Source organism: Sitophilus oryzae, unplaced genomic scaffold (genome assembly GCF_002938485.1).
Source record: "Sitophilus oryzae breed Bouriz unplaced genomic scaffold, Soryzae_2.0 scaffold_149_pilon_pilon, whole genome shotgun sequence".
Lineage (NCBI taxonomy): Eukaryota > Metazoa > Arthropoda > Insecta > Coleoptera > Curculionidae > Sitophilus > Sitophilus oryzae.
Window position 1 is genome coordinate 717,893 of NW_022146169.1, and position 24,084 is coordinate 741,976.

Here is a 24,084-nt window from a genome sequence, read left to right on the forward strand (position 1 = left end):
GAAAATTTTGCGATATTAAATTATATTAACGACTGTGAATAATTTTAAATACCGTTGATGGAGGTGTTTGGAAAAGCATAATAACCAACTCATTTGCAGGTTTAAACACATTAGGATTGATGGCGAAAATAAACTTTTTCAATGAAACAAAAACATCTTTGCTGTCGATTTTAATTTTGTTTTGTTTCAACAGTTGTAGAAACACAACCATTACTTGTCCGGACCATCTAAACCATTTTTCTGCGTCATCGGTACAGTATTTGCTGTCATCCAGTACTAATGATACCAAGTCTATCACTTCCTTGTATTCTAATAAACGTAGCAACATGGAAAGTATTACTTCCCTTGTTGTTTCTAACTCTTCCATATCAATTGTGTTTGTCCTAAGTTAAAATGTAACAATTAAAAGATTATAGATTTTATACCGGGTGTTTTTCGAAAGTAACTTTTTAATTTTTTCAGATAAAAAATGAAATTTGGTATGTTAGTATATGACATACATATATCAGGATTGATTGATGTATTCGATTAGTTTGAGTCACTTCTGTTTCACCGAAAATTACAAGTTTTAATTTTTAAATGGTACCCTAGGTATTTTTTTACTTTGTTTGATAGAAAACGACATTCTGAATAGAATGACATATCATATGTCAAGTATTTTAAATTTCAATCTAGAATATCAAATCTATTTTTTTCAAAGCTCCTTGATTAAAAATTAGTGATTTTAACACAGCCATGTCACTCTAGACTGAAATTTAAAATGCTATTTTTTAAGTGAAAATGTCAAAAGTTGACATATGTTATTATTATATCCAGGGTGTCCCACACTTAAGATGGATACAAGCGAATATCTTGATTGTTTGTTGAGCGATTTTTTTCATTTTTGGCAGGAGGCTGTATGGCTATAAGACGTACATTTTGCCCAGGGTAAGAAATGCGATACCTCATAGACGTACGTTTTAATGGGGTTTGATATTTTTCGAGTCAAGAGTAAACTACCCTTAGGAGAGTATTTATTTCAAATCTGATAATTTATATTGAATACTCCTTGCCTAAGATACTTAAATTCTAATTTTGATAAATATTGATACAGGGTGTGTCATTAAAATAAGACATTTTTATTTTTATTATTTTTTTTAAGTACTTAGGACGCCACTGGATACAACTGGTTTATTATCAATAACCAATTATATCCAATTATCAATTAATAATCGATGGTGGTTTGGTCGAAGATGTTTACTTTTAGTTCGTTATAGTTTTATAAATCTTTGTTTAGAGCATATTTTACAAAGTTAATTGTGATTGTTTTAAATAACTATTTGGATTTTTTAAAATATTCCTCAATAAAACGAATAAAAATCATATTTCAGATTCCATTGAAAACTGGGGTTTTAAATTATTTTGTAACTCATTTTATTCATTTGTATTAGCAAACTTAAAAAACAATTTTTTAAAGTAAACAAAATAAATTGAAAATATTTAGTTTTTTTTTGTATCGTATCTTAATTATTATGGAAGCTATCTGAAAACTTAAATCGATTATTATTTGATAATTGGTTATAATTGGCTATTGATAATAAACCAGTTGTTTATCCAGTGGCGTCGTAAGTACTTAAAAAAATAATAAAAATAAAAATGTCTTTTTAATATAACACACCCTGTATCAATATTTATCAAAATTAGAACATAAGTATCTTGGGTAAGGAGGATTCAATATAATTTATCAGATTTGAAATAAATACTGTCCTACGGGTAGTTTACTCTTGACTCGAAAAATATCAAATCCCATTAAAACGTAAGTCTATGAGGTATCGCATTTCTTACCCTGGGAAAAATGTACGTCTTATAGCCATACAGCCTCCTGCCAAAAATGAAAAAGAACGCTCGACAAACAAACAAGATAATGGCTTGTATCCATCTTAAGTGGGACACCCTGTATAAAGCAAAATATACCATGTACCATTTAAAAATCCAAAGTTTTAGTCATTTCCGGTGAAACAGGAAGTGACTAAAACGACGAATGTAATAGAGTGCGTCAATCAATCCCGATTTATGTCACAGTAACAAACCAAATTTCGTTTTTATCTGAAAAATAAAAAAGCTATAGGGGTGAGCCACTTTAGAAAAACACCCGGTAATATTGCCCATTACCTATTTCTGATTAAAAATACATCTTGAACAATTGGTTTTAATGCAGGTATACAGTGTGTTTTCGGATCCTGTCCGCTTGCCATCAACCCATCACAAAGTTGTATAATTTTTGGAATGTTTATAATACTTTTAGAGTGTTGTTTGGAGTAAGAAAGGTGGACTAAAAACTGAAAAATCTTCGCGGTGAGTTCTTCGGAATGTCTGAAATACGACTGTAATAGAAGGCATTGAATTTTAACCATTTCGAACACTTACTGTACTTGGCCTGCTTCTATATACTCAACCTGCTTTAGAACGACACCTTTAAATACTTGCTCGGAATCGAGTAAACAATAATTTACCCCTAGTTGAACCAACTGACTTATCAATTGCAAAACTGCGCACTGCAGCTTTACATTAGTAGTTTCAGTATATTCCTAAAATAATGTTTCATCTTTTAATAAATAGTACTGAGTTTGTGGTTGGTTATTTGCGAAACATCGTAGAAATACTAGTATTTTAATAAAACACACTTTCAGATGTTTCAAGTTTAATGAGAATAATTTTATTTTTCTACATATGTTTCGGCTTGTTAGTTAGGCCTTTTTCAAGAGTTTCTTTAAACTAACTTTCTGAGTACACTGTAACGATATAGTACTCTGGTTTTTTTTTCTCTGGTAAGATTTTGACAGACGATAACAGAAAAAAGCAGATGATGTCCATTTCAACCTATTTATTTCACTAAAAAAAGTTTCTAATATTTTTTAAGTTAACTATGGATGGGTTATATCATGGTACAAAGAATACAAGGTATGATCGATCGATAGCGGCTCCAATTTCGTTCAGTTCGCGCATACCACCTGTGACATCACTAGGAAAATAATGAATAAATAAAAAATAAAGAAAGTTGACAGAAGATCTGCATTTTTTGTATTTTTGGGGTTATGGTTAAGAATTGTTTCATGGGAATTGTTTATTTAATTCGTTTAATTTAATAATTACTAAAACGAGCAGTTCCAAAAATATATTTAAAAATAAAAGTTTAAATTCCAAAATATGTTAATAGATAATTAACTATTAACATGGATTTGGACGATAATAGGTAAGAATACTAAATTTATTTCTATATTCGGTATAAACAATTGTTTATTAGGTTTTTAGTTTGCGATGTTTATGGGACAGAGATGAGGATATCTATGGAAAAGTAACCACAAGAGGAATTCTTACATCATTTAAAAAATGTTGGGAAGTTGATTGTTTTCCATCGAAAAGTAGAAAATGCCAATGTAGGTGAATGTATTGTAATTGTAATAGAAGTAATTCGAAGGGTGAAATTTATTATAATTAGTGGAAGTAATTCCAAGGGTAAAGTTTATTATAATTAATGACCTGTGCTTCTTTTTATATGTAGATGTTTCAGGTTTTGAGAATAAATCGGTTGAACGAAAACCAAAATTTAGAGGAAGTACTTGCATACCCAGAACACAAAATAGAAATCAACCAGAAGGTTGACTCCCAAAATGCGCGCGAAACGGTGGCTAACCTAAAAATTCCATTATGAGCGGGTAACATTTGTCAATGTAGCGGCGTTATCGGTTTAGTCAGGGCAGGTCAGGATTTAGTTGAATTCTGACTATCGCAGAAGACAGCAGCTATTCGTAGCGTCGAGTCCATTGAGTTATCTATACAAACTTTACCTTTCGAAATAACGTATTACGCTCAGTCGGTAATCACATATCAGATAATAAAAATACTTATTCAATATAACTCTGACAACAGCCTGTGAAAGCGTTTTAATCCGGCCCTGAGAGTTACCCGCTGCTAATATGGCGTCGCGATTCGTGAAACGTCATCAAATTCGGCAGAGTCGGCGTTCTGGTTGATTTCTATTTTGTGCCCAGAATATGCCCATCAAGGATTATAGCTCAAATTTCCTTTAATGGTAGGCAATTATTCAATACAAATTAACTTTTTAAGTGACTGAAATATTAAATAGTTTACAATATGGTATATCACTGTAAAAATATATTACTTTTAGGTACGATAGGGCCCGATACATTTCAAAAAGTAGAATATTATTTTATATTAAATGAGGTATTGTACCAACAATCAATTTATATTAATACCGGAGATTAAAAAATAACAGAATAAATAGTTTTTTTATACTACAAAAATAAACTATAGAATACAACAGTATTTAAAAAATTAAATAAAAAAGTTATGCCCCGGCCGAGATTCGAACTCCGGTCTGTCGCTTCCTAACCTGACTCTTCACGCACTGCTCCACAGTAGCTTGCTTAGCGATAGTTCAATGACGGTATATAAACAAAAAAACAGGTTCCTTACAATATCTTGGCAATTTGATTTGGCGCGCAGAGCGTGCTGACCAATGGCGCCTGTTATCACCTGTGACGTAGCGACCAACCTGCGCACTTGTTTTCTTTGTACCATGGGTTTATATATAAATCCACCTTGCGTCGTCTTTTGTTTTTAACCAGTTTTATTGGCTTATTTAAAAATGGATCATATTTTAATATTATTTGAGTGACAGAGCGATGAACGATGCACAGATGCAGATGCGTATGAATTCGACTTAAGATTTTTGAGGCATGTCAAAGTCTTGCCAAATTATAGGTTATAATTACAATAAATTTGTGTAAAATTATGTCAACTAATCTGCGTTTTGGAAGGTGATGCGTTTTGATTTTAGAGCACAGTTTATAGTTAATTTTCGGTGCCCAGATAGAGAGTTTTATACACAATAATGTTACCATCAATAAAGTTTGTATACCATTTCGTACTTGTAAAGTAAACGTCACGAATGTTTGGGAGTGATTCATCGCTTGATGAAGTTAGAATCGACACGTGCGCTATCATTTTTACATTAAAAACGTAAATTTTTACCGCAGACGTAGGTTTTTAAAAGCCCAGTCTAATCATCTGCCTGCGCTCCTCCTATTTATTGTAAGATGTTAGCGTGATTGACAAAGACGATACTATATCGCGTTTCTTTGATGATTCGTTTTTGTGCGTCAGTCCATTGGTGTGCTTGCAGTGCGACCAATGGGGCATTCCAATTTATATGTATAACCAAATCTTTGAATAAGAAGACTAAGGAAGGAGCATAATGCTATCCATGTATTCATGCATGGTGGGCGGAAAAGGCACCACAAAAGCTCTCTAGGGTGGGGATCCTTGACAGTTCTGTTTGACGATTCATTTGACACATTTGAATTTGATTTGAAATTTTGTGGATTTGTCAGTCTTTATGGAGCTTATTTTATGTTATTTATTATTTATTCTACTACTGATAGTTGTATAAAGGTAGTAAATCTAGATGGAAATTGTGGCAGAACTTAAATTAACAGTGACACTATCGCGATTTATCGAAAAAGACTCTAAAATAGTTGGTTGTGTAGCGTGCGGTAGATCTCGGCAAAAATTGAGTGAAATAATGGAACAACTTTTCGCTAGTAAGTGACTATATAATATACATACGTGTAGTAAACCGATCATTTATGAAATTCACTTAAACTAACTAAATTATATATTTTTCTTTGCATTTTAGCTTTTATTTATTACTTGTCAAAGATTAGATGTCAAAGAATTTAGATACGTTAATTTGACTTACCTGCTTCAGTAGCGTATCGGATGTTTGTGTTAATAAATACTTATTATAACTTATCTATTTTTATTAGAATTATATATTTTTATAACAATTTTAATAACTACCAACATTTATACACAACGTAAAATAAAACAACAAATTATTGAGTCTACCCCACGTCTACCCTACATCATAGTTTTACATTTTCTAAATAAAATTAGAACGACACTGATAAACCGGAATTTAAGTCGGCCATATTTGAGGCCCATCGCGGTGTACCTAAGATTTTTGATATGCTCCTTCCTTAGTCTTCTTATTCAAAGAACCAAATATATGTTTTGACAAGACTTTGACAGTTAAAACAACAAATTACAACAGACTATATATTGATTATTATATGACTTGAAACACCACACGGCACTGGAATTAAGTTTTATGTGACCTTGAACAGATTGGTTCACATGGTAGCAACCGATGAATCACTCCCAAACATTCGTGGCGTTTACTATAGCTGTGTAAAATAGCAATATCACACGATAGGTAAATAATAGATTTTAGTAATGCAGAAATATAATCTCAAAAGGTACTGGTTTAAAAAAACTAAGATTAAAGTAAATTAACCAACTTTTAAGGTATACTTTCAGTAAATGTCATTATTAATAAAATATTTTGTTTTATGTTGTATTTTATTTATTCCTGTGCAATATTCAATTTTTTTATTTGTACATAAGTTATATTAATAAATACAATAATATATGTAGGAAGTTTCTTGAATTTTGAAAGTAAGGAATAGTTATTTTTTATATTTTTTTGGTATGTGGTGTTTAAAATACACTCTTGTTTGTTTTGTATTAACACATACCGTAACAATTTTTTTTAAATAAAATAACTTGATGACATTTTTTTAGTTTTATACAGTTTTTTTCACAATATATTTTGTGTGAATCACTTGTCAGTCAAATTTTAAATATATTAATTTCCTGCTATGCCTGCAATTGTACCAACTATTTTTTTTAAATCAAATAAACTACTTTGAAATTAAAATGACAGATAAATCCATCGCTGTCAAGGATTTTATCGTTGGACAGACTATATATTAAGGCGCAGTCTCACGACTCGTGTACTTGACAAACATTTGTAATTGGTATACAGGGTATACACGGTGCGTTGAGCATCTATACAGAATTTATAAGTTATTTATTATCGGAACTACGCCGCACTCCCGCCAGACCCTGTAGGCCAATAAAAAATACTTGCCAAGTACACGAGTCGTGAGAACGCGCCATTAGATCGCTTCCTTAGGATTATTTTTTAAGGGTACCTATCACTGGACATACTTAACAGTTTTAAAACAAGTATGTAAAATAAAAAACTTACCTTTAAAGACTTAATAACCATGGGCTCGAATATTCTGATGTAGTTTGCTAAAGTTTTATCAGAAGCTCTCGTAAAAGTAATCGGTTTCTTTACGTCGCGCCTGTGCAAGTATCCCATAACTGTACTGTCTCCATCGCACTCAATTTTGTTGATGTTTTTTAAAGAGTTTACACACACCGACATTTCTTCACTGGGTTTTTGAAAAATATTATAATAGAAGCTATAATTCTCATTCTAAAAGGATCTGACTAAAATATTGTTTTATTTTAAAGATAGATATAAGTACTTCGTTTTGTTTTTTATTCTCATTTAGAATATCTGTCACACTCGATGTTAAGTTGCTTCCAAACAGACATTTAAGTAACTGTTGGACACACTGTACAGTTATGGTAGTTTCTAAATTAAAGGTTGACAATAAATATGATAAGATTTCTTCAGAAATGCGTCCAAACTCATTTAATGTTGCAACTTCTAGCATTACAGATAGGGTCCGTAACGTTTTTCTTAGTAGTTCCAGAAAGTTTCCAGAGTCCTTTGGATCCAACGATGTCTAAAAGTGGTTTGAAGGTGATGTAATTAGTTTTAAATGATATCGATTAGAAGTGTTAAATGCGAGTTTGTATACTCTTAACCTCAAGAAGTTGTGTTGGGTTTAAAATTGTAAAGAAATTAATACACCTTATAAGAAATTAAAAAATTGGCGCCGGGAGGCACGTATAGCCGCCCATACCAAAATATGTTAATATCTCGAAAACTGCGACTTTGACTGATTTTGATGTTATTACAAATTTTGTTGCAAATATTATTCCTAATCTTAATTTGAAAACCGCGTTTCGCTAGCTACTGTAATTTTGGAGTTACGATTTTTTAAAAATTTTAACCCCCTCCCATACCCCCTTACCAACCCACCACCCCCACCAAAATCTAATGGCCAGATTCTCGGGTGCCACAGTATTTTTGTGCCAAATTTGGTTAAAATCGGTTTAGCGGTTTTTGATTTATCGTGTTACAGACGGCAGACGGACAGACAGACACCATGAAAATATTTTGTATTTAGGTCATTTATGACCCAAATAACTCATTTTGAGTGAAATTAAAAAAAACTTTTTTTTGCCGATCTTAATAAGTGAGTTATTTGGTTTGGTTTGCTTAATATCCTACTATACCTATTAGTATGGTCGGCTAAAAATAAAATTAAATACACTATTTAATAAATATACAGTGGCACTTCGAATACGCCGAGGAAGCTCCAAAAATACAGCTTGTATTGAAATAAAACAGGAACATAGGTTAATTTAGAGACATTTTTTTAATATACAGGTTGCGTCTCAAAAGTTGCTCACCCCTATAACTTTTTTATTTTATTCAGATAAAAAAACGAGATTTGGTATGTTAGTATATGACATAAATTAGGAATTAGGATAATTGACGTATTCAATTGTTTATGGTCACTTCTTCTTTCACCGGAAGTAATTACAACTTTTGATTTCAATACGAACTGTCGTTCCCTTAGGAGCTTCCTGTAATGTTGTAATGTACGGTAATCACAAAACAATTTCCGATGCACGTGATTTACTTTAAGTGACAAGCGATGGCAACAGCGCTGTCAGATTGTGATAGATTTATGGAATATATCATAAAACTATAAGTAGTAACTATAACATATTTTAAAGATTTTTAAAGAGAGTTTTATTTTTAATTTAATAATTAATATTAATAATTGATTTATTTGTTTTATAGCTTATTTTACTAATTACATATTGGTAAAACTAGTCCATTATGAAGATTATTCTAAGCGTTATTATGGGTTATTTATTTATTGATGCACAACACACAACTTACAACACCACAAGTGGTAATAACAACTAAGAGGGTGCCATTAATGTAAAACTAATAGTCACAGAATATACCAAGAACTAACGTAGAAATTGGACCTAACGTTGAACTTTGAAAGTGGTATAATATGCTTACCAATCAAACTTATTTCTCTGACTGCAATCAAGGGTAATAAAGCGCCTTTATTGTCACGTTCTCGTTCAAAATAGTTTATCAGGGAAGCTAAAAGCTCTTTGCTTCGACTGTTTAAATGCTTCGGCATATTTTCAACACACAATTTCAAGAAATGCAATACAAAAACTCAAGAATTTTGTTCTTAGAAGAACTGTTTGTGCTTAGAAGTACAATTTTTTTAAAAAAAAAGTAAAGATTTCAGTCAACGTCTCCTTTTTGCTGCTAGGGCTAATCTGGACGGGGTCTACTTTGTTTACGCGGAATCCGAACTGCGGTCCTCGGCCATATCATGGTCAGTGGCCTACCGACTTAGGAAGTGTCTAAATTAACTCTTACTCACGAGATTATCTCAACATCTCATCCGGCCTCGAACCGGCGTGAATGAGCAGTGTGTATCAATAGATTTTACACTTTTCCCTTGGACAACAGCACGATACAGAGTTTCGACCCGGTCACCCGTCCATCCACCAGTATCGCCTTACGTCGCTTAACTTCGGTGTTCTAATGGGAACAGGTGCTTCAACGTAGCTAGGCCGTTGCCTGATTTTTAAAAAGACTATGAAAATCGGCAAAAAAAGAGAATTACTCCCAAAGATTCAACAACACGATATTATACAAAATAATGACTGACATTATGATAATTGTCAAATAATAAACGACAACGTTGCTGATTGCGGCGCAATGTGACCAACATAGCGATAATAAAAATCGCTTTAAACTAACTTTTGCAGCTTTAATCTAAATAAAATATCTGGTATAATCATTTGCTCTATGAAGTAAAATGAAGAGCTGTTAGGTATCTTAAATTATACAACTAATTTAAACATTTTTGGCAAAATTTTATTTTTTAGGTTATACTTACATACTCAGGTTTATAGGCTTTATGTCAATTTAGATATGATTGATGATGTGCATCGGAAAATGTTTTGCGATTACTGTATATTCCAAGTATGTGATGGCATTGCAATGATGTACTTACCTTATAATTAACAAAAGCACTGCGAAGTACCTCAAAAAGTTTCATGTAATGTTGAGATCCGGCAAAATACCCGACATGCACCGCTTTAATATGCTCCTTCTTATCGATTTTCTCGTCTCTTTCAATGACAATCCGACCTGGAACGGCCGGCGACTTTTTATCTTCGCTCCTTCTTCGTTTTATCGGCGACAGTGTTCCAGTAGAAGGCAAATGAGGCAACACTGTTTTGGATTGCGGCACGACCGGTACTATGTCGTTGATGGCGCAATGGAAAATGTTGAGGAGCTTGACGGTGTGAAGCAGATATTCGTCCGAGAGCGGTTTAATTGAACTACTGGGAATCATTGACCAGGTCTGGTGGCTGGTATCGGATAAGTCTACCGGTTTTAGTAACAAAGTTGCATGGCCTATGTTAAATTAAAAAAAATTATTTGTTTTATTTCTGAGGTAAACTTTGAAATTTATTGATGTGTTAAGTCTTTGCTAGAATAGAAACGACATTGCAGTGGGTATAAAATATAATTTCTGTTCGTTTTTAGTATACACATGCTACTAATAATAAAACGTTTTTAAAAAATATAGACACTCGCCAGATGATGCAGATAAATTGGAGTTTCGTCATCGCTATTCAATCCAGTGCATTTTTATCTCCAATATCAGCCATGAGATCAATGTCTTTCGGGTTGGGATTATCTATATGGCCGAATAGTAATTTATACAATATACAAGAATGCCAACATCGCCGATACTCTACTGCAGCTTGTTCGAAGTCAAGATATCGTCGACAATGGAGAATATCTCTTCAGGTAACAAGAACAGCTGCTTAAGATAGGGTTTACAGATTTACGACTGGTTGGATGAAATAATAAATCAAAGCAGGAGAATAACAGCAATTTTTGCTAGGGAATATCAACAACTTACAACACGCTTTTTAAGAAATATGAAACATCAAAACACTAGGCCATTTTAGCCAATTGTTTTGCAACCATTCCATTATTGTAATAAATACACTTTTGGTTACCACACTCGAATTTCTAACACTGGGGATGTTAATTGCAAGATCTGCCAAAAACAGCCTGAGACAGTTTTGCATTTGTTACCAGTATGCCTAGCTCATGCATTACAAGTTATGTCAATTGATAGAGTACCCTTTTAAGAATACCACCTTTGGGTTCTCTATTCCAATTTGGGACATTCATTTGATATACCGTGTGGTGGTATCGAAACACGGGGACATAGGAAATCCCCAAGAACAGTTAACCTAATAGGACTGCTCATTCAGCCAAAAGTGTACGCCAGGTGCATGCGAAAACTATTCGCTTTGTGACGTCATTGTAGTCCTTGTTATGGTTATTAGTCCTTATCCGGCAACCAATAATACACACACGTGCATTATTGGTTGCCGAATGCAAAACGTTCATTATTTAGTTTATTTATTTAAACACCCTATATGTATGCAGTATAGAAAAGTAACTGTATAAATCGTATTAAATACTCGGATAATGCATTTTTAAGAACAGCAGTTCCCAGCACCACCTTTTGCAAGCATTCTTTTTAGAGTACTTCTATATTTTGCTTTAAAATAATTAATAAACAATATCGTAGGCACTTAGTAAGCACTTTGTCACAATCCACAACACAAAATGAACGTATTTATACACTCTATAGCTCTAAAAACTTTAAAAACACCTTTTTCCCATTTAAAATTGACAAAATAATTAACTCAAAATTTCTCAGCTATTATTTTGATAAGTTTACCATAGGCCACTAGAATACACACTATCATGACAAGGACTACAATGACGTCACAACTGTCAGTTCAAGCGCGGGAAGAGACGAACGTACGTCTTATGAGGATGAGTAATCCTATTAGTTTACCGTTCTTGGAAAATCCCATGTAAATATTGAAAAGGTCAAATATTATCTCTCCATCTCCAGATAATTTTATACAAAAGGTATATTAGACTTTTCTGAAGAGGTATTAAAGTTGTACTTTTGTCTAGAATTTCGTTTTATTTTGAATAGCCATTTAAAAATTATTTGCAAACATTTACTTTAAAATTAAAATAATCGAGAAAACAACAATGACTTGAATATTCTTCTTCATGTTGAAGAAAAGAAATATATTAACTCCCGCCTATTGGGGATATAGTAGGAATAGACCATAAAATCTTTGGCCGAACGGCTTCTTCCTGCAAAGCACACTCAAAGATTGTCTTTACGGGTATATTAAATACAGACATTTTTAGAAGAACTGAAAACGAAATATCGGTAGATTGCTTGAATGGACTGTTCAGCAGAAATAAATACGGCATTTTTAAATTTGCGCTTTTTCCAATGGGGTTCTTTTTGGCCACCCCGGGCTTCCAACCATTTGATATCGGTCAGTGATACTTCGATCTGACCGGAACGTTGTGTAAAAAATAAAGACAATGGAAGTCCGAAATTCTTTTAGTTTTAATACTGAATCATTGTCTAACACATTCAATGAAACTTGATTTTATTACTAGACAGGCGATAACAACATATAATATGTGGTAATATTAGAATATATTTATGTGCCATTACACGAATCTTTGCCGCAATAGCAACAATTTGTAGCACTAGTATCATTACCAAGAAATGCAGCGGAACACATAGGAAAACTTAAAGTGAAATGTAAATTCTATGCCTACTGCGATGCCGCTTTTATTCAACCATATATATATTTCTTTCAAAAAACTCAAAATTCAAGTGAGGATATAGCCAATAGCACCACGTAGGCTAATAAAACTACTTTTTTCTACAAACGTCAGTAAAAATGTAATTTTTAACGCATGCTGTCAGTGCTTAAAATGTGACATTATGTCACTAATGGTAAAAGTCATTTACTTTTAGCACTGGTGTTATAACTAAGTCCCGTGATTTACCTTTAACACTGAAGCGATAATTGAAAAAAAATAAGAAAAATCAAGTCAACGTTAATAATTATTTACTCAAATTAAATGTACAATTAGTGAAATTATAATTGGAATAAGTTATTCCATGGCCAATTTCATTTATAGCTGTAGTACAAGTAGAAGTTATCTCTGACGTGAATCTTGTACCAAGATTAGAAGCAATGGTAGTATCCGCTGAGGTTCTGGATAAAATTTGGCCTGCAATACTCAGAATCAGATGAAGATCTTCGGAAGCTGAAGATCTTCGGAAGTAATGTTCAGTATAAAGATGAGAATCGGACAAATGTAGAAATTTAGCAATATTGGCAGGCATCTTACCAAATGTGTTGATTCCAACTGGAGTCGTAGCACATTTATTCATAATATATTTTATAAATATTCTTGAATGGTTGATGGTCGCTGGACGGAGAGCTATGTACTTTTTGTAATAATTCAAATATAATGTACCAGTAATAACAAATGTTCGTTCCACATTAGTTTTTGTAATTGGAATATGCAACGATTAATGAAGTTCCTACATCCTCGATATTATTTAATGTCAAGTTGCATAGTTCTTTACGACGGCACGCTCCAAATATGCCGAAAATTACGGCAACTTTTTTCATAAGGTATATTTCATCCGACGCCTCTGCAAGAAGATTGTTAATCTTTATAATCGCCTTGACCATGGAATAATTTGACCAAAGCGTTGACGATTTCCATATTTTGGACTTTTCTTCGAAGTATGCTAAAAGTACTTTTTCACTGAACTTGCCAGTGCCACTAACATTTTTTAGGTCACACCATTTCAAAAACTGATTATATAAAAACCCGTACTGATCCTTGGACTTGCTGGGTAATAATAATAATAATAATAATCTTGATCACTTTCCATCATTTTACAAGAGTTGAGGCACAAATTTGACATTAGTTAACAACAAATGATTGAATGTTTGGAATCTTTCAATTACGCTAGCAACCATAAACTTCATAATTAATTTGATATGATTTGATATGAATATGATTTCAGAATGACATATTATGAATTATTCATTAACGTAAAAAGTAATAATACCTTGATATATACAGGCATAAACTTGTTTGTAGAAAAAATAGTTCTCACCCACTTAAAACCACTTTTAGCACTTATATCATAAATAACTATTTTCAATTTGTCAAAAGACAAATTGATAAAGTAGTTTTATTAGCCTACGTGGTAATTATTGACTGCATCCTCACTTGACTTTTGAGTTTATTCTTAACTTAGTCACGACTAAACCTGCTATTTCAAACATACAATATAAAATAAAAATAGAAAATATTTACCTGCATATAAATTAGCAGCTAAATTCATAAGATTGGTGATAAAAGGTATATCATAAATATGCACTGAGTTACTTAATAGGTTGACACACAAAGTGAAAAGATCCTCAGTACTATAAGTCATGGAAACGTCAACTTCGCTATATTTATAATTTTTATAATCACACCAAGACTTTCTGTATATTGTACAAGGGTAATATGTTGAAAGTATAGAAAGTGCCTCAATACAACCATACTAAAATTTTATGTTATGTATTTCAGATGTTAAAAATATCTTCTACCATACTTACAATAAAATATTTGTAATTCGATGACAATATATTGCAATATAGTTTCATGATAATTTTTGACAAAGAACAGTCGACTTGCTTTGAAATATCAGTACCGATCTTCGAGTACGGAAACGGCATAGACTCAATAAAATTTTCTTTGTACAAGTTTGTTTCAGATTCGTCATAGGAAAATTTAAAATCGCTACTAAGAGCTTTGGTTGTTGTAAGACTTTCTTTTGGATGATATTCCTCGAAATATAAGTTTGGTATTATTCTAAAATGTGTTTTGATAAAGAAAATATAACTATTTGTTAAAATTGACTTACTCTGCTAAAGCATTGGCGGCAGCAGTTCTAATTCTTTGATCACTGTCTTTTAAAAATTCTAGCAAAATATTGTGTATTATTTTACTTTGAAATATATTGTCTCCTGTTATGTAGAAAATTGTTACATATGACAGTTTTGAAACGAGTTCACACAATGTTACCTAAGAAATATAAGACATTAAATACTAAGGGCTGGCAAAGGTTAGTCTTGGGTCGAGATTTCCGTATGTAAGAAGAGTACAATGCGTTTATAATGTACTGAACAAAAAGAGGACAGTAAACACGTTGCCAAACGTATGAAATAAACCAAGAAACTGTGCACATCGTTAAGAGACGTGGAAGGGGATATAGCAGATTTGTCGCAGTCGACCAGTCGCCTCAATCAGTACATCTGTCAGTTCTTAAAGTTCCAGAGAAATGTGTACATCATGCGTTCAGCTTCATGATTTAATTACGTTTCGTGATGCTTTATGTGTTTATTTATTAACGAGTCGTTGTAATTTTCCCTATAGCTTGAAAAGTTTTAAGTGCAAGTTAGAAACACTTGTATTCTTGGTAAAAATAAGTGGAATTGAGTTGGTGTTCGACAGTGGTCGCGCTATTAGAACTCTGAATTTAAAAATCGATATCTCTAAATCTATCGAGAATATCTCGAAATCTATATTTTCCAAAAAAAATTCTTGTAAAAATAAGCGGTTTGCGATGGTGATTTTACTTTACTTGTTAGGGAAAGGCGTACCGACAACGCCGCAACAGCACACCGTAGCATTTCTCTCACTCCGACTTTATAAGATCCCTATGCGATTTACTTCCACACATGTAAATACTGACCAAAAAGTAACAGTTGCCAGCACGCTATAAAAACATATACGAATAAAAGCAGTAACAACCAAAAACACTCATATTGTAGTTTATTTTATATAATTGTGTTTTCATTAATATCATCTTATTTTTATATAAACCATAAAAATATCAAATAAACTAAATTAATTTAAACAACTTTTTTAAAAATATATGAAAATATAATTACCTTAACTAACCAATATGGATTATTACCTACAAGTGGTAAAACATTTAAAAGAGGACTAACTTTATAACAGCTCCTTGATTCCAATAACAAATTAATAATCATATTTACACTTAACAATGTATGTTTCAAACAATTAGAATTCTCATCTTGTAAACCCTGAAAAATAAATTCAGTCATATGAAAAGGAAATCTTCAGATATGCATGCTTTATAAACTATTTTCGAATATACAAAATCAAATTTATTAAAAAGTAAAATACATAAATTAAGTTAAATTCAGTCCAACTAAATTTTATTCAAATAAAAAAAATAAAACATTGGTCAAGTGCGAGTCGGACTCGCGCACGAAGGGTTCCGTACCATTCATTATCTATACATTAGACACTATATTATTATAAACTTGTTTCCGAATTAGCTGAAATTTTGAATGGGCGTATAAGTAATTAAAAAAAATGAAGAAACACATTACTAAAAATTGTATTAATCAATAATAAATATGTAAAAAGTAAAAATAAATATGTAAAAATAAAAAAAAAACGATTAAAAAAAGTCGCCTTGACTAGGATTCGAACCTGCCTTATTACTAGGGCTCCAACGTCATAGCAGCGAAAAATCCTAACGCTTTAACCACGCGGCCACCGAGGACTTGAAAGATTCTTTGTAAAATTCTTACTTAAAAGATAATGTTTAGTGAAAGTACTTTTTTATTTATAAACATTTATTTAATTCTGTTTTAGTATTTGTTCTTTTAGCGGCAACATAGATACATTATCTGTGAAAATTTCAACTGTCTAGCTATAATGTTTCATAAGATAGACTTTTGTGACAGACGGACGGACGGACGGACAGCGAAGTCTTAGTAATGGGGTTCCCGTTTTTACCCTTTGGGTACGGAACCCTAAAAAATTAATCACACAAAACTTATTTTTCTAAACTCCGTACTTACCTTATATAATATTGAAATAAAATCTTCAATTCTATAATACTTTCCATTTTTACAAACATTTCCTTCTGTAGAAAGCAAATTTAACATCCAACCATCAAAATCCAAATTGCTCTCTGTTAGAACTGAATAAACTAAATTAGATACTATTCCCCTCACTGCCCCTCTTAGTTGGGGATCAGAGTGATCGGCAAATAACATTATATCACATATTCCTTGACTACTAATCCTACACGACTGTCCTCTGTTTGCATCAGAAAAATTCTTGTCCAGGTATTTAAAGAATCCTTGAGGATAAATTCGAAATATGGAGGATAGGCATGCTAATGCTAAAGATTTTACAGATACTCTCACAAGTTTGTCAGAAATATAATTTCCTGGTAAGCCATTTAGTAAAAACGATTTTGTAATCAGTCTGGTGCAGTACAAAAGAGATGGGCATTTATCCAAGTAATTTCCAATATCGATTTCCTAAAAATAATTATAGAATTATTTATCCTAAATGCGGTAAAACCAAAGGGTAAAACCTAGGATAAGCGCGAAACCTAGAATTTGCCAAAAGCAAGTGGTAAAACTTGCACTTGCTTATTCGTACTTTTACCAATGTGGTGTGGTAAATCCTAAGATTTACTGTTTGGGTCCGGTAAAAGTCCGAAATGGAAGCAAAATAAATAGTTTTCGGGCTTGTACCACATGCTTTCGGTAAATCCTAGGTTTAGCGCGCTTATCCTAGGGTTTACCGCATTTCGAACATTTACAACATATATATTGAATGGTTAATAATACAAATAAAAGAAACAAACCTGAATATCTACTTCTGGATATAATAATTTGTCGACACTCTCTGAAGCTGTAACACTTTCTTCTGAAGAATTCTCACTGTATTTGTCTAAGTTATCACCGATACTTTTACTCTTTAGTTCCAAGTCATATCTTTCTGGTTGGCTTGAAACATTAGCTTGAAAAAAAATTCTTATTAATACGTTTTTCTACCGTTTATATACAGGCCGAAGATACAGGTATTTTAGATTTGATATTTCCATCTCAATATATATTTTTAAACGTCGGGATAATAGTAGGGCAGATTTTACAAATAATTTCCTAAATATACAAAGTGATTCAAATATATTTTCACATTAAAACTAGAGTATTTTTAAAAGTAGAATACTCTGTCTATTATTTTTGGCCCAGTGAATTTGCAATAAAATTTCAATTGTAAAAATACCAAAAAAAATAATAAAAAAATTATAACAAATAAATTGTTATAATTTATACCGATTTCTGTGGTTTTTAAAATATGAGCCTTTTTAAACTAAATTTTCTGCACATTTAGAGCTCTCTCAGAATAATTGTATGCTCGTAATTTTAGATGCTATATACAGAGTAAGATAAAAGTATATTACCAATGAAGTGTCCAGGTCCAAACATAATAAGCGTCATTTTACTAATTTTACAGGAGAGCACTGGACGGTTGGTGGTTATCAGGTTCTTTTCGTGCATGCTATATTTTTACTAGGCATATATCAAATGAATTAACTTATTACCCTGCAGAGTTTTTACATTTCGTAGGGACTAGCCAAACCCTAAAATTAAGAAATTGGCGCTTATCAAGTTTTTCCCTGGACCCTTCATATCTTTCTTTATTATTTTAAATGGCTGTGAATGGAATATTATTGAACTCAGTTTTACCGAACTTTATGATTTGATAAATAATTTTTATATACAAAACTCAAGTTTATTTCCTAATTTTCTATTTTGCAATATTTGTTAACTGCATTAGCACAATAAATCATATTTATTTCTCCAAAAATCGTATATGAGTATTTCGCCACTGCAAGAAAATCTACAAAATAAAATAGTTATTTTTTGTAAACACTTCTGCGTACACTTCTGACAAGTAGTTTCCGTTTGGATTAACGCAGAAGTGTTTACAAAAAATAACTATTTTATTTTGTAGATTTTCTTGCAGTGGCGAAATACCCATATAAGATTTTTTGGAGAGATGAATTCGCCACATAGGTATAGACATTTTTTATAAATCATATTTATTGAATCATCAAGTGGCGTGGCTTCCATGAATAGTTAATTTTTTTGTTGCAGATAAGTGAATTAACGACATATGCTCACTCTTAAAAAAAGGCAAAAGGCAAATTTTGTTCACCGAAAATTTCCATCTATAAATAAGAAACACATATTTAGTTTGGAGTAATGTAAATTACAAAGCAAATTATTCAGTTTTTGTATGAACAGTTTTGAAGGAGACACAAAAAAATCATCAACAGTTTTTTCTTTTACAATTAAGGAGCTTTAAATGAGTAGAAAAAAATATCTAAAAATAATATTTTAAATCCATTAGAATATGTAGTTTTTCTGAAGACGTGAAGAAGAAAAAGTGATTTGGTCTTGATTTCGGCACTGTCTTTGTCGGCATCGTCGGGACAAACGAATTAAGAATCCCAGTACTTCCAATTGACTTTGGAAATACTATATTCTAGTAATGGGAATTTCAACGATTATTAAATTCCTTGATTATGAGCTTTAAAAAAACTACAACATAAATGTAATTTTGTTAATAGCCTTGTATATCTCCGGTATATTTTGTAAAAAATAATGGAGTAAAAATGTCAACTAGAAATACTGATATAGATATTTTTCAGAACACTGAGTTACCCTGTACGTCTGACAATATAATGAATATGATATAAGAGGTAATTAATAATTTTAAATATTACCATAATCTTGAAAATTTAGATTTGGCCCAGGATGACTATCTAAAACGTTCGCTTTTTCACTAACATTTATTTGCGACATAGTCATTACAGATAGTTTTGATTCCCCAATCCATTTTTCAATATCTGCATGTATAGTCTCAGTAAGTTCACATTCAGCAAATAAATTATCTTCAGAAGTTACATTGGTTGCTATACTTAACTGGCCTAAACAGACGTATTAAACAAATATAAACAAAATCAATTAACTAAAGAAATTGAACACTTACTAGGGGACCTTATGTTATTAAATGATTGGCTTTTGTGTATTCTGCACTTGTCAATTCCACTGGAAGATATCAGTTTGCTCTTCAGCTCATCTGTTATATTTGATAGTAAACTGTTTAGTGCTTCTAAAGAGGCATTTACGATGTTGTGATCGGAATTATTTAGATAATACAGGCATAATTCATAAATCTAAAAAATCAGCGCATCATTTACAATATGTTTTTATTTTATTTTTTAAATAGCCTAATTAACAAATCTTTATCACACATTTTATGTAATGGTCTTTGGTGTTAAATGACACCCACGGTATTTTTTTACTTTATTCGATAGAAAATGACAGTCTGGATAGAATGACATATCATATGTCAACTTTTGACATTTTCGCATCTGGTTTATTTGAATTTGTAACATGTGGTTTATAACAACAATTTGACTCGAAATATCAAGTGTGTGGTACCAAATTATTCGTAAAAAAATGCTTTTTCCAAATATGCTAATAAGCTACCATTGCTCCAGTTGAAAAAATTGAGATATGATTAAAAATACGATTTGGGCATCTTTTAACCGACCAGGACAAGAATTAAAAACATCAAGTCTATTTTTCCAAGGCTCCTTGATTAAAAATTAGTGTTTTTAACACAGCCATGGTGCTCTACATTGAAATTTAAAATACAATTTTTTAAGCGAGAGTCAAAAGTTGAGGTATGATATGTCATTCTATTTAGAGTTACATTTTCTATCGAATAAATTAAAAAATACCGAGGGTGCCATTTAAAAATCAAAAGTTGTTGTCATTTTCGGTGAAACAGGAAGTTACCGAAAACAATTGAATACGTCAATCAATCCAAATTTATGTCATATACTAACATACCAAATCTCGTTTTTTATTTGCAAAAATAAAGAAGTTATAGGGGTGAGCCACCTTTGAGACGCACCCGGTATATGATATTTTAATAAAAAGTTTGTGAAAGTGAATCAAATTATTTATTAATTTTTATTTTACGCGTATAAAACTACTTGTTACAGGTAAAAAAACATTTTTTAGGTATATAAAACTATTTGTTACACGTAAAAAAATAGTTTTTACGCGTAAAAAACTTTTTGTTACATGTAAAAAAATGTTACACCCAAAAAACAATTTTTTACGTGTAAAAATGTATTTGTGAAGCATATAAAGCTATTTGTCACACGTAAAAAACTATTTTTTAAGTGTAAACATTTTTTGTTACATGTAAAAAACTATTTGCTACCCACAAAAAACTATTTTTTAAGTGTAAAAAAGTATTTGTTACGCGTAAAAAAATATTTTTTTAATTTATTACTTTTTCAACATTTCAAACTACATTTTTTCAAACATGTCCTTCAAGTCCTTCAATTTAATACCTAGTTGTTAGTAGACGTTTCACTTCAAATATGCGCACATAGAGCACACAATTTTTTTTGTGTAGATTATATTTTTATAGAAAGTTTATAGCAATGAAAAATATTTTTTTTATAAACTTAATAAGAAATGGATTGTATTTTTATCCATGACAAAGCATTTTCATGTATACTTCTAATGAGGCATAATAACTTATGTTCATATATTAATGCAGGAGAACGTAAGATTATTACTGGAAAAACCTAAAGAATTTCAATATATAATATCTTGTTTACGACTATTAAAAAACCGCTCAACTTTTTCTCCTATTAATAATGGTTGAAAATAGAAAACATCCTATAGAAAACATCATCCATATGACAGAGATGGAAGAAAAAAGATCAATATATTTTGATATCATAGTTACTGTAAATATAAAAATAATCAAAGTTTGTATGGTATTTGCTATATAAATACAGAAAACACATATCTATGTATATTATTGAAAAAATATATATATTTTGATATTTCTAAATTCTTACTTGAAGAAATTTGTTCAGAGCTAAAGGTGGTATTATTTCAATATCTTTGGAGTAGCTAAACCCATCATTTATTGGATTTGAATCCTTCAGTGATGGTAACAAAGTTCTTAAACAATATAATGTTCCAAGAATTGCATAATTGTCTTGGTTATCATTTACTGGAAGCACCATATCTAGAATAATTAATTTTTATAATAAAATATAAACTAATAAACTTCATAATTTACCTAAAATAATGTTGATACAATAGGTTAATAATACATATGGTGTTCGAGAATATATGCAAGTATTTAAGATACAGTTTGAAGCTGATCTTCTTATAACGGGTGAAGTACTACAAATATTTTTCAAAAAAGCTTTTAAAATCAACTAAAATAACAAAAATTAGTACTGCTAAAACACTAATTAGAGCATCCAACCTTTATATCACCATCTTGGGCAAAACATCCTAAAACTTTCATTATTTTTGGCAAACAACTAGCTAAAGTTTCATGAATTGATTCTTCACTGCATTCCGATATTTTAATGATGCTTGGAAATAAATTTTTAACATAGGCTTTTCCCTTTTGTGGTTTAATATGATGAGCTAACTGGGCAAACCTTACCAGGGCAGCTCTTAGTGATCTTGCTGAACTATTTTTCTTTATTTGCTCGTGTAATTCTATTTGGACTTTCCTTATGTGACCATCACTAACAGCCTAAACATATTTTTAATAAAGAAATAGTAGAATATATGTAAAGATAATTTTTACGAGTATAATCCTGTTTAAGCATTCACCAGCAAGCATACGAATATCTGATTCAGAATCATCGCATAATTTTAAAAGGGTGTCAATTGTAACACTCAAAAGAACTTGAATATTCGTCGACACTTTAATTGTTGGGTTGGAAAAGGCTTCAGTAACATTATGGCAATGGTGTATTATTTCCTTTTTCCTGCAATGACAAATATCACACAATGACAAACATTTTTCAACTAATTTTACCTTGTTTGTTCTGATGCATTTGATGAGTTTGACAGATTTTTTAGAGTCTCCAAAGATTTCTGTAGTTTCTCCTGTGTGGCCATTATGGATTTCTGGTTTTAAACTAAGTTTGGTAAGATCTTTCCCATATTGTTCTGGTAAAACAGTTGCAGATGTTCAAACAGTCCGGAGTTTACTTTTTGTTTACAAATGTACTAAACAGCTGTTTTAAATGTCAATAAACGGCCACAGATGAAGTTTATTTCTAGTAGAGTATGAAACCCAAAATACTTACACTGTGTTAATTGTGTTGCCTGATAAAGATTGCTGTCTATGAAGTGGCTGATCAATCTGTTCAAACCATAGTTCAAACTTTGAAACTAAAGTTGAAACCATAGTATATTCTTTGGTTGAAACCGTTAAGGTTGAAAAGTTTACTTGTGTAATTGTATTTACTGTACTTGCTCATGGCTCATAACTCATAAGCATCTCATAAGATGCTCATAAGTACTATAAATAAACACTACGCATGCGCGCCTCGTGGATGTAGCCAGATTGTAGCTATTAAATTTTGATCAAAGATGAAGGAACTAAATAGAAATGTTGCACCGTTACAAAATAGTGATAAAAGTAATAAACACATAATATGGCCCTTATTTCAGTAGAATAAATAATATTTTTTTTAGATACAGCATTTTGTGTACCCAAAAAATTGATATTTTACTTTACATCTGCTCAATCTGACAACGTTGAATCTGCGATATTTTCCGTTCGACGCGTCGTTATGTCGGTCTTCCAATTTTTCTGAATTTTTGATAGGAAAGTGATTTTTCTGTACATTATTTGAGTGTATTCTGTTCCTTAAGGCTTGTTTAATCTCCTGAAAATGTAAGTACCCCTTGTTTTGCATGTTTTCTGTAGTTTTTTTCACTTTTATGTGTTTCAATTATATATGATCGTTAAAAGCCTACATATTTTTCCTAATTTCCTAATTTTCCTTTTCAAAATCGGGTGTATGGGAATATAGATACTTCCTTTGATGCATCTGTTGTATATTAGAAATAAAGTTACTTAGAACAATACTCCACATTTAGATATATTCGGTATTTTTTGAACCATTTTTTTAGCAGAGTTCAAAGATGTATTTATTTCTAAAGATAATTTTTTAGGTGTTTATTCGTATAGGCAGCTAGTATTTTCTACGTGTTAGCCTGCCCAAGCAGCATTTGGACGTCGGGACAACGTTGTGTCACGCGACCAAACGTCGGGGCGCAACGTCGGCACAACCTCGTGCCAACCCTAGTCTG

General features: G+C 31.5%; 1 protein-coding gene across 2 annotated transcripts in view; it reads right to left on the reverse strand.

The window, feature by feature from the left end:
- The window catches only part of LOC115877992 (huntingtin), a 52,534-nt gene extending 29,540 nt beyond the window's left edge, over nucleotides 1-22,994 (reverse strand). For both annotated transcript variants that reach the window (XM_030894345.1, XM_030894346.1), the window contains exons 1-19: nucleotides 22,799-22,994; nucleotides 22,565-22,748; nucleotides 22,232-22,510; nucleotides 22,040-22,181; nucleotides 21,813-21,985; nucleotides 19,913-20,099; nucleotides 19,647-19,850; nucleotides 17,718-17,872; nucleotides 16,918-17,385; nucleotides 15,973-16,128; nucleotides 14,943-15,103; nucleotides 14,635-14,890; nucleotides 14,348-14,579; nucleotides 10,104-10,510; nucleotides 7,401-7,664; nucleotides 7,115-7,348; nucleotides 2,407-2,567; nucleotides 2,152-2,352; nucleotides 53-383 (exon numbers count right to left, since the gene is read on the reverse strand). In XM_030894345.1, coding sequence (XP_030750205.1) covers nucleotides 53-383; nucleotides 2,152-2,352; nucleotides 2,407-2,567; nucleotides 7,115-7,348; nucleotides 7,401-7,664; nucleotides 10,104-10,510; nucleotides 14,348-14,579; nucleotides 14,635-14,890; nucleotides 14,943-15,103; nucleotides 15,973-16,128; nucleotides 16,918-17,385; nucleotides 17,718-17,872; nucleotides 19,647-19,850; nucleotides 19,913-20,099; nucleotides 21,813-21,985; nucleotides 22,040-22,181; nucleotides 22,232-22,510; nucleotides 22,565-22,748; nucleotides 22,799-22,881 — 4,278 coding nt within the window. In that variant the 5' untranslated portion in view covers nucleotides 22,882-22,994. The remainder of the gene's footprint in view (nucleotides 1-52; nucleotides 384-2,151; nucleotides 2,353-2,406; nucleotides 2,568-7,114; nucleotides 7,349-7,400; nucleotides 7,665-10,103; nucleotides 10,511-14,347; nucleotides 14,580-14,634; nucleotides 14,891-14,942; nucleotides 15,104-15,972; nucleotides 16,129-16,917; nucleotides 17,386-17,717; nucleotides 17,873-19,646; nucleotides 19,851-19,912; nucleotides 20,100-21,812; nucleotides 21,986-22,039; nucleotides 22,182-22,231; nucleotides 22,511-22,564; nucleotides 22,749-22,798) is intronic.
- Nucleotides 22,995-24,084: the final 1,090 nt, after the last annotated feature.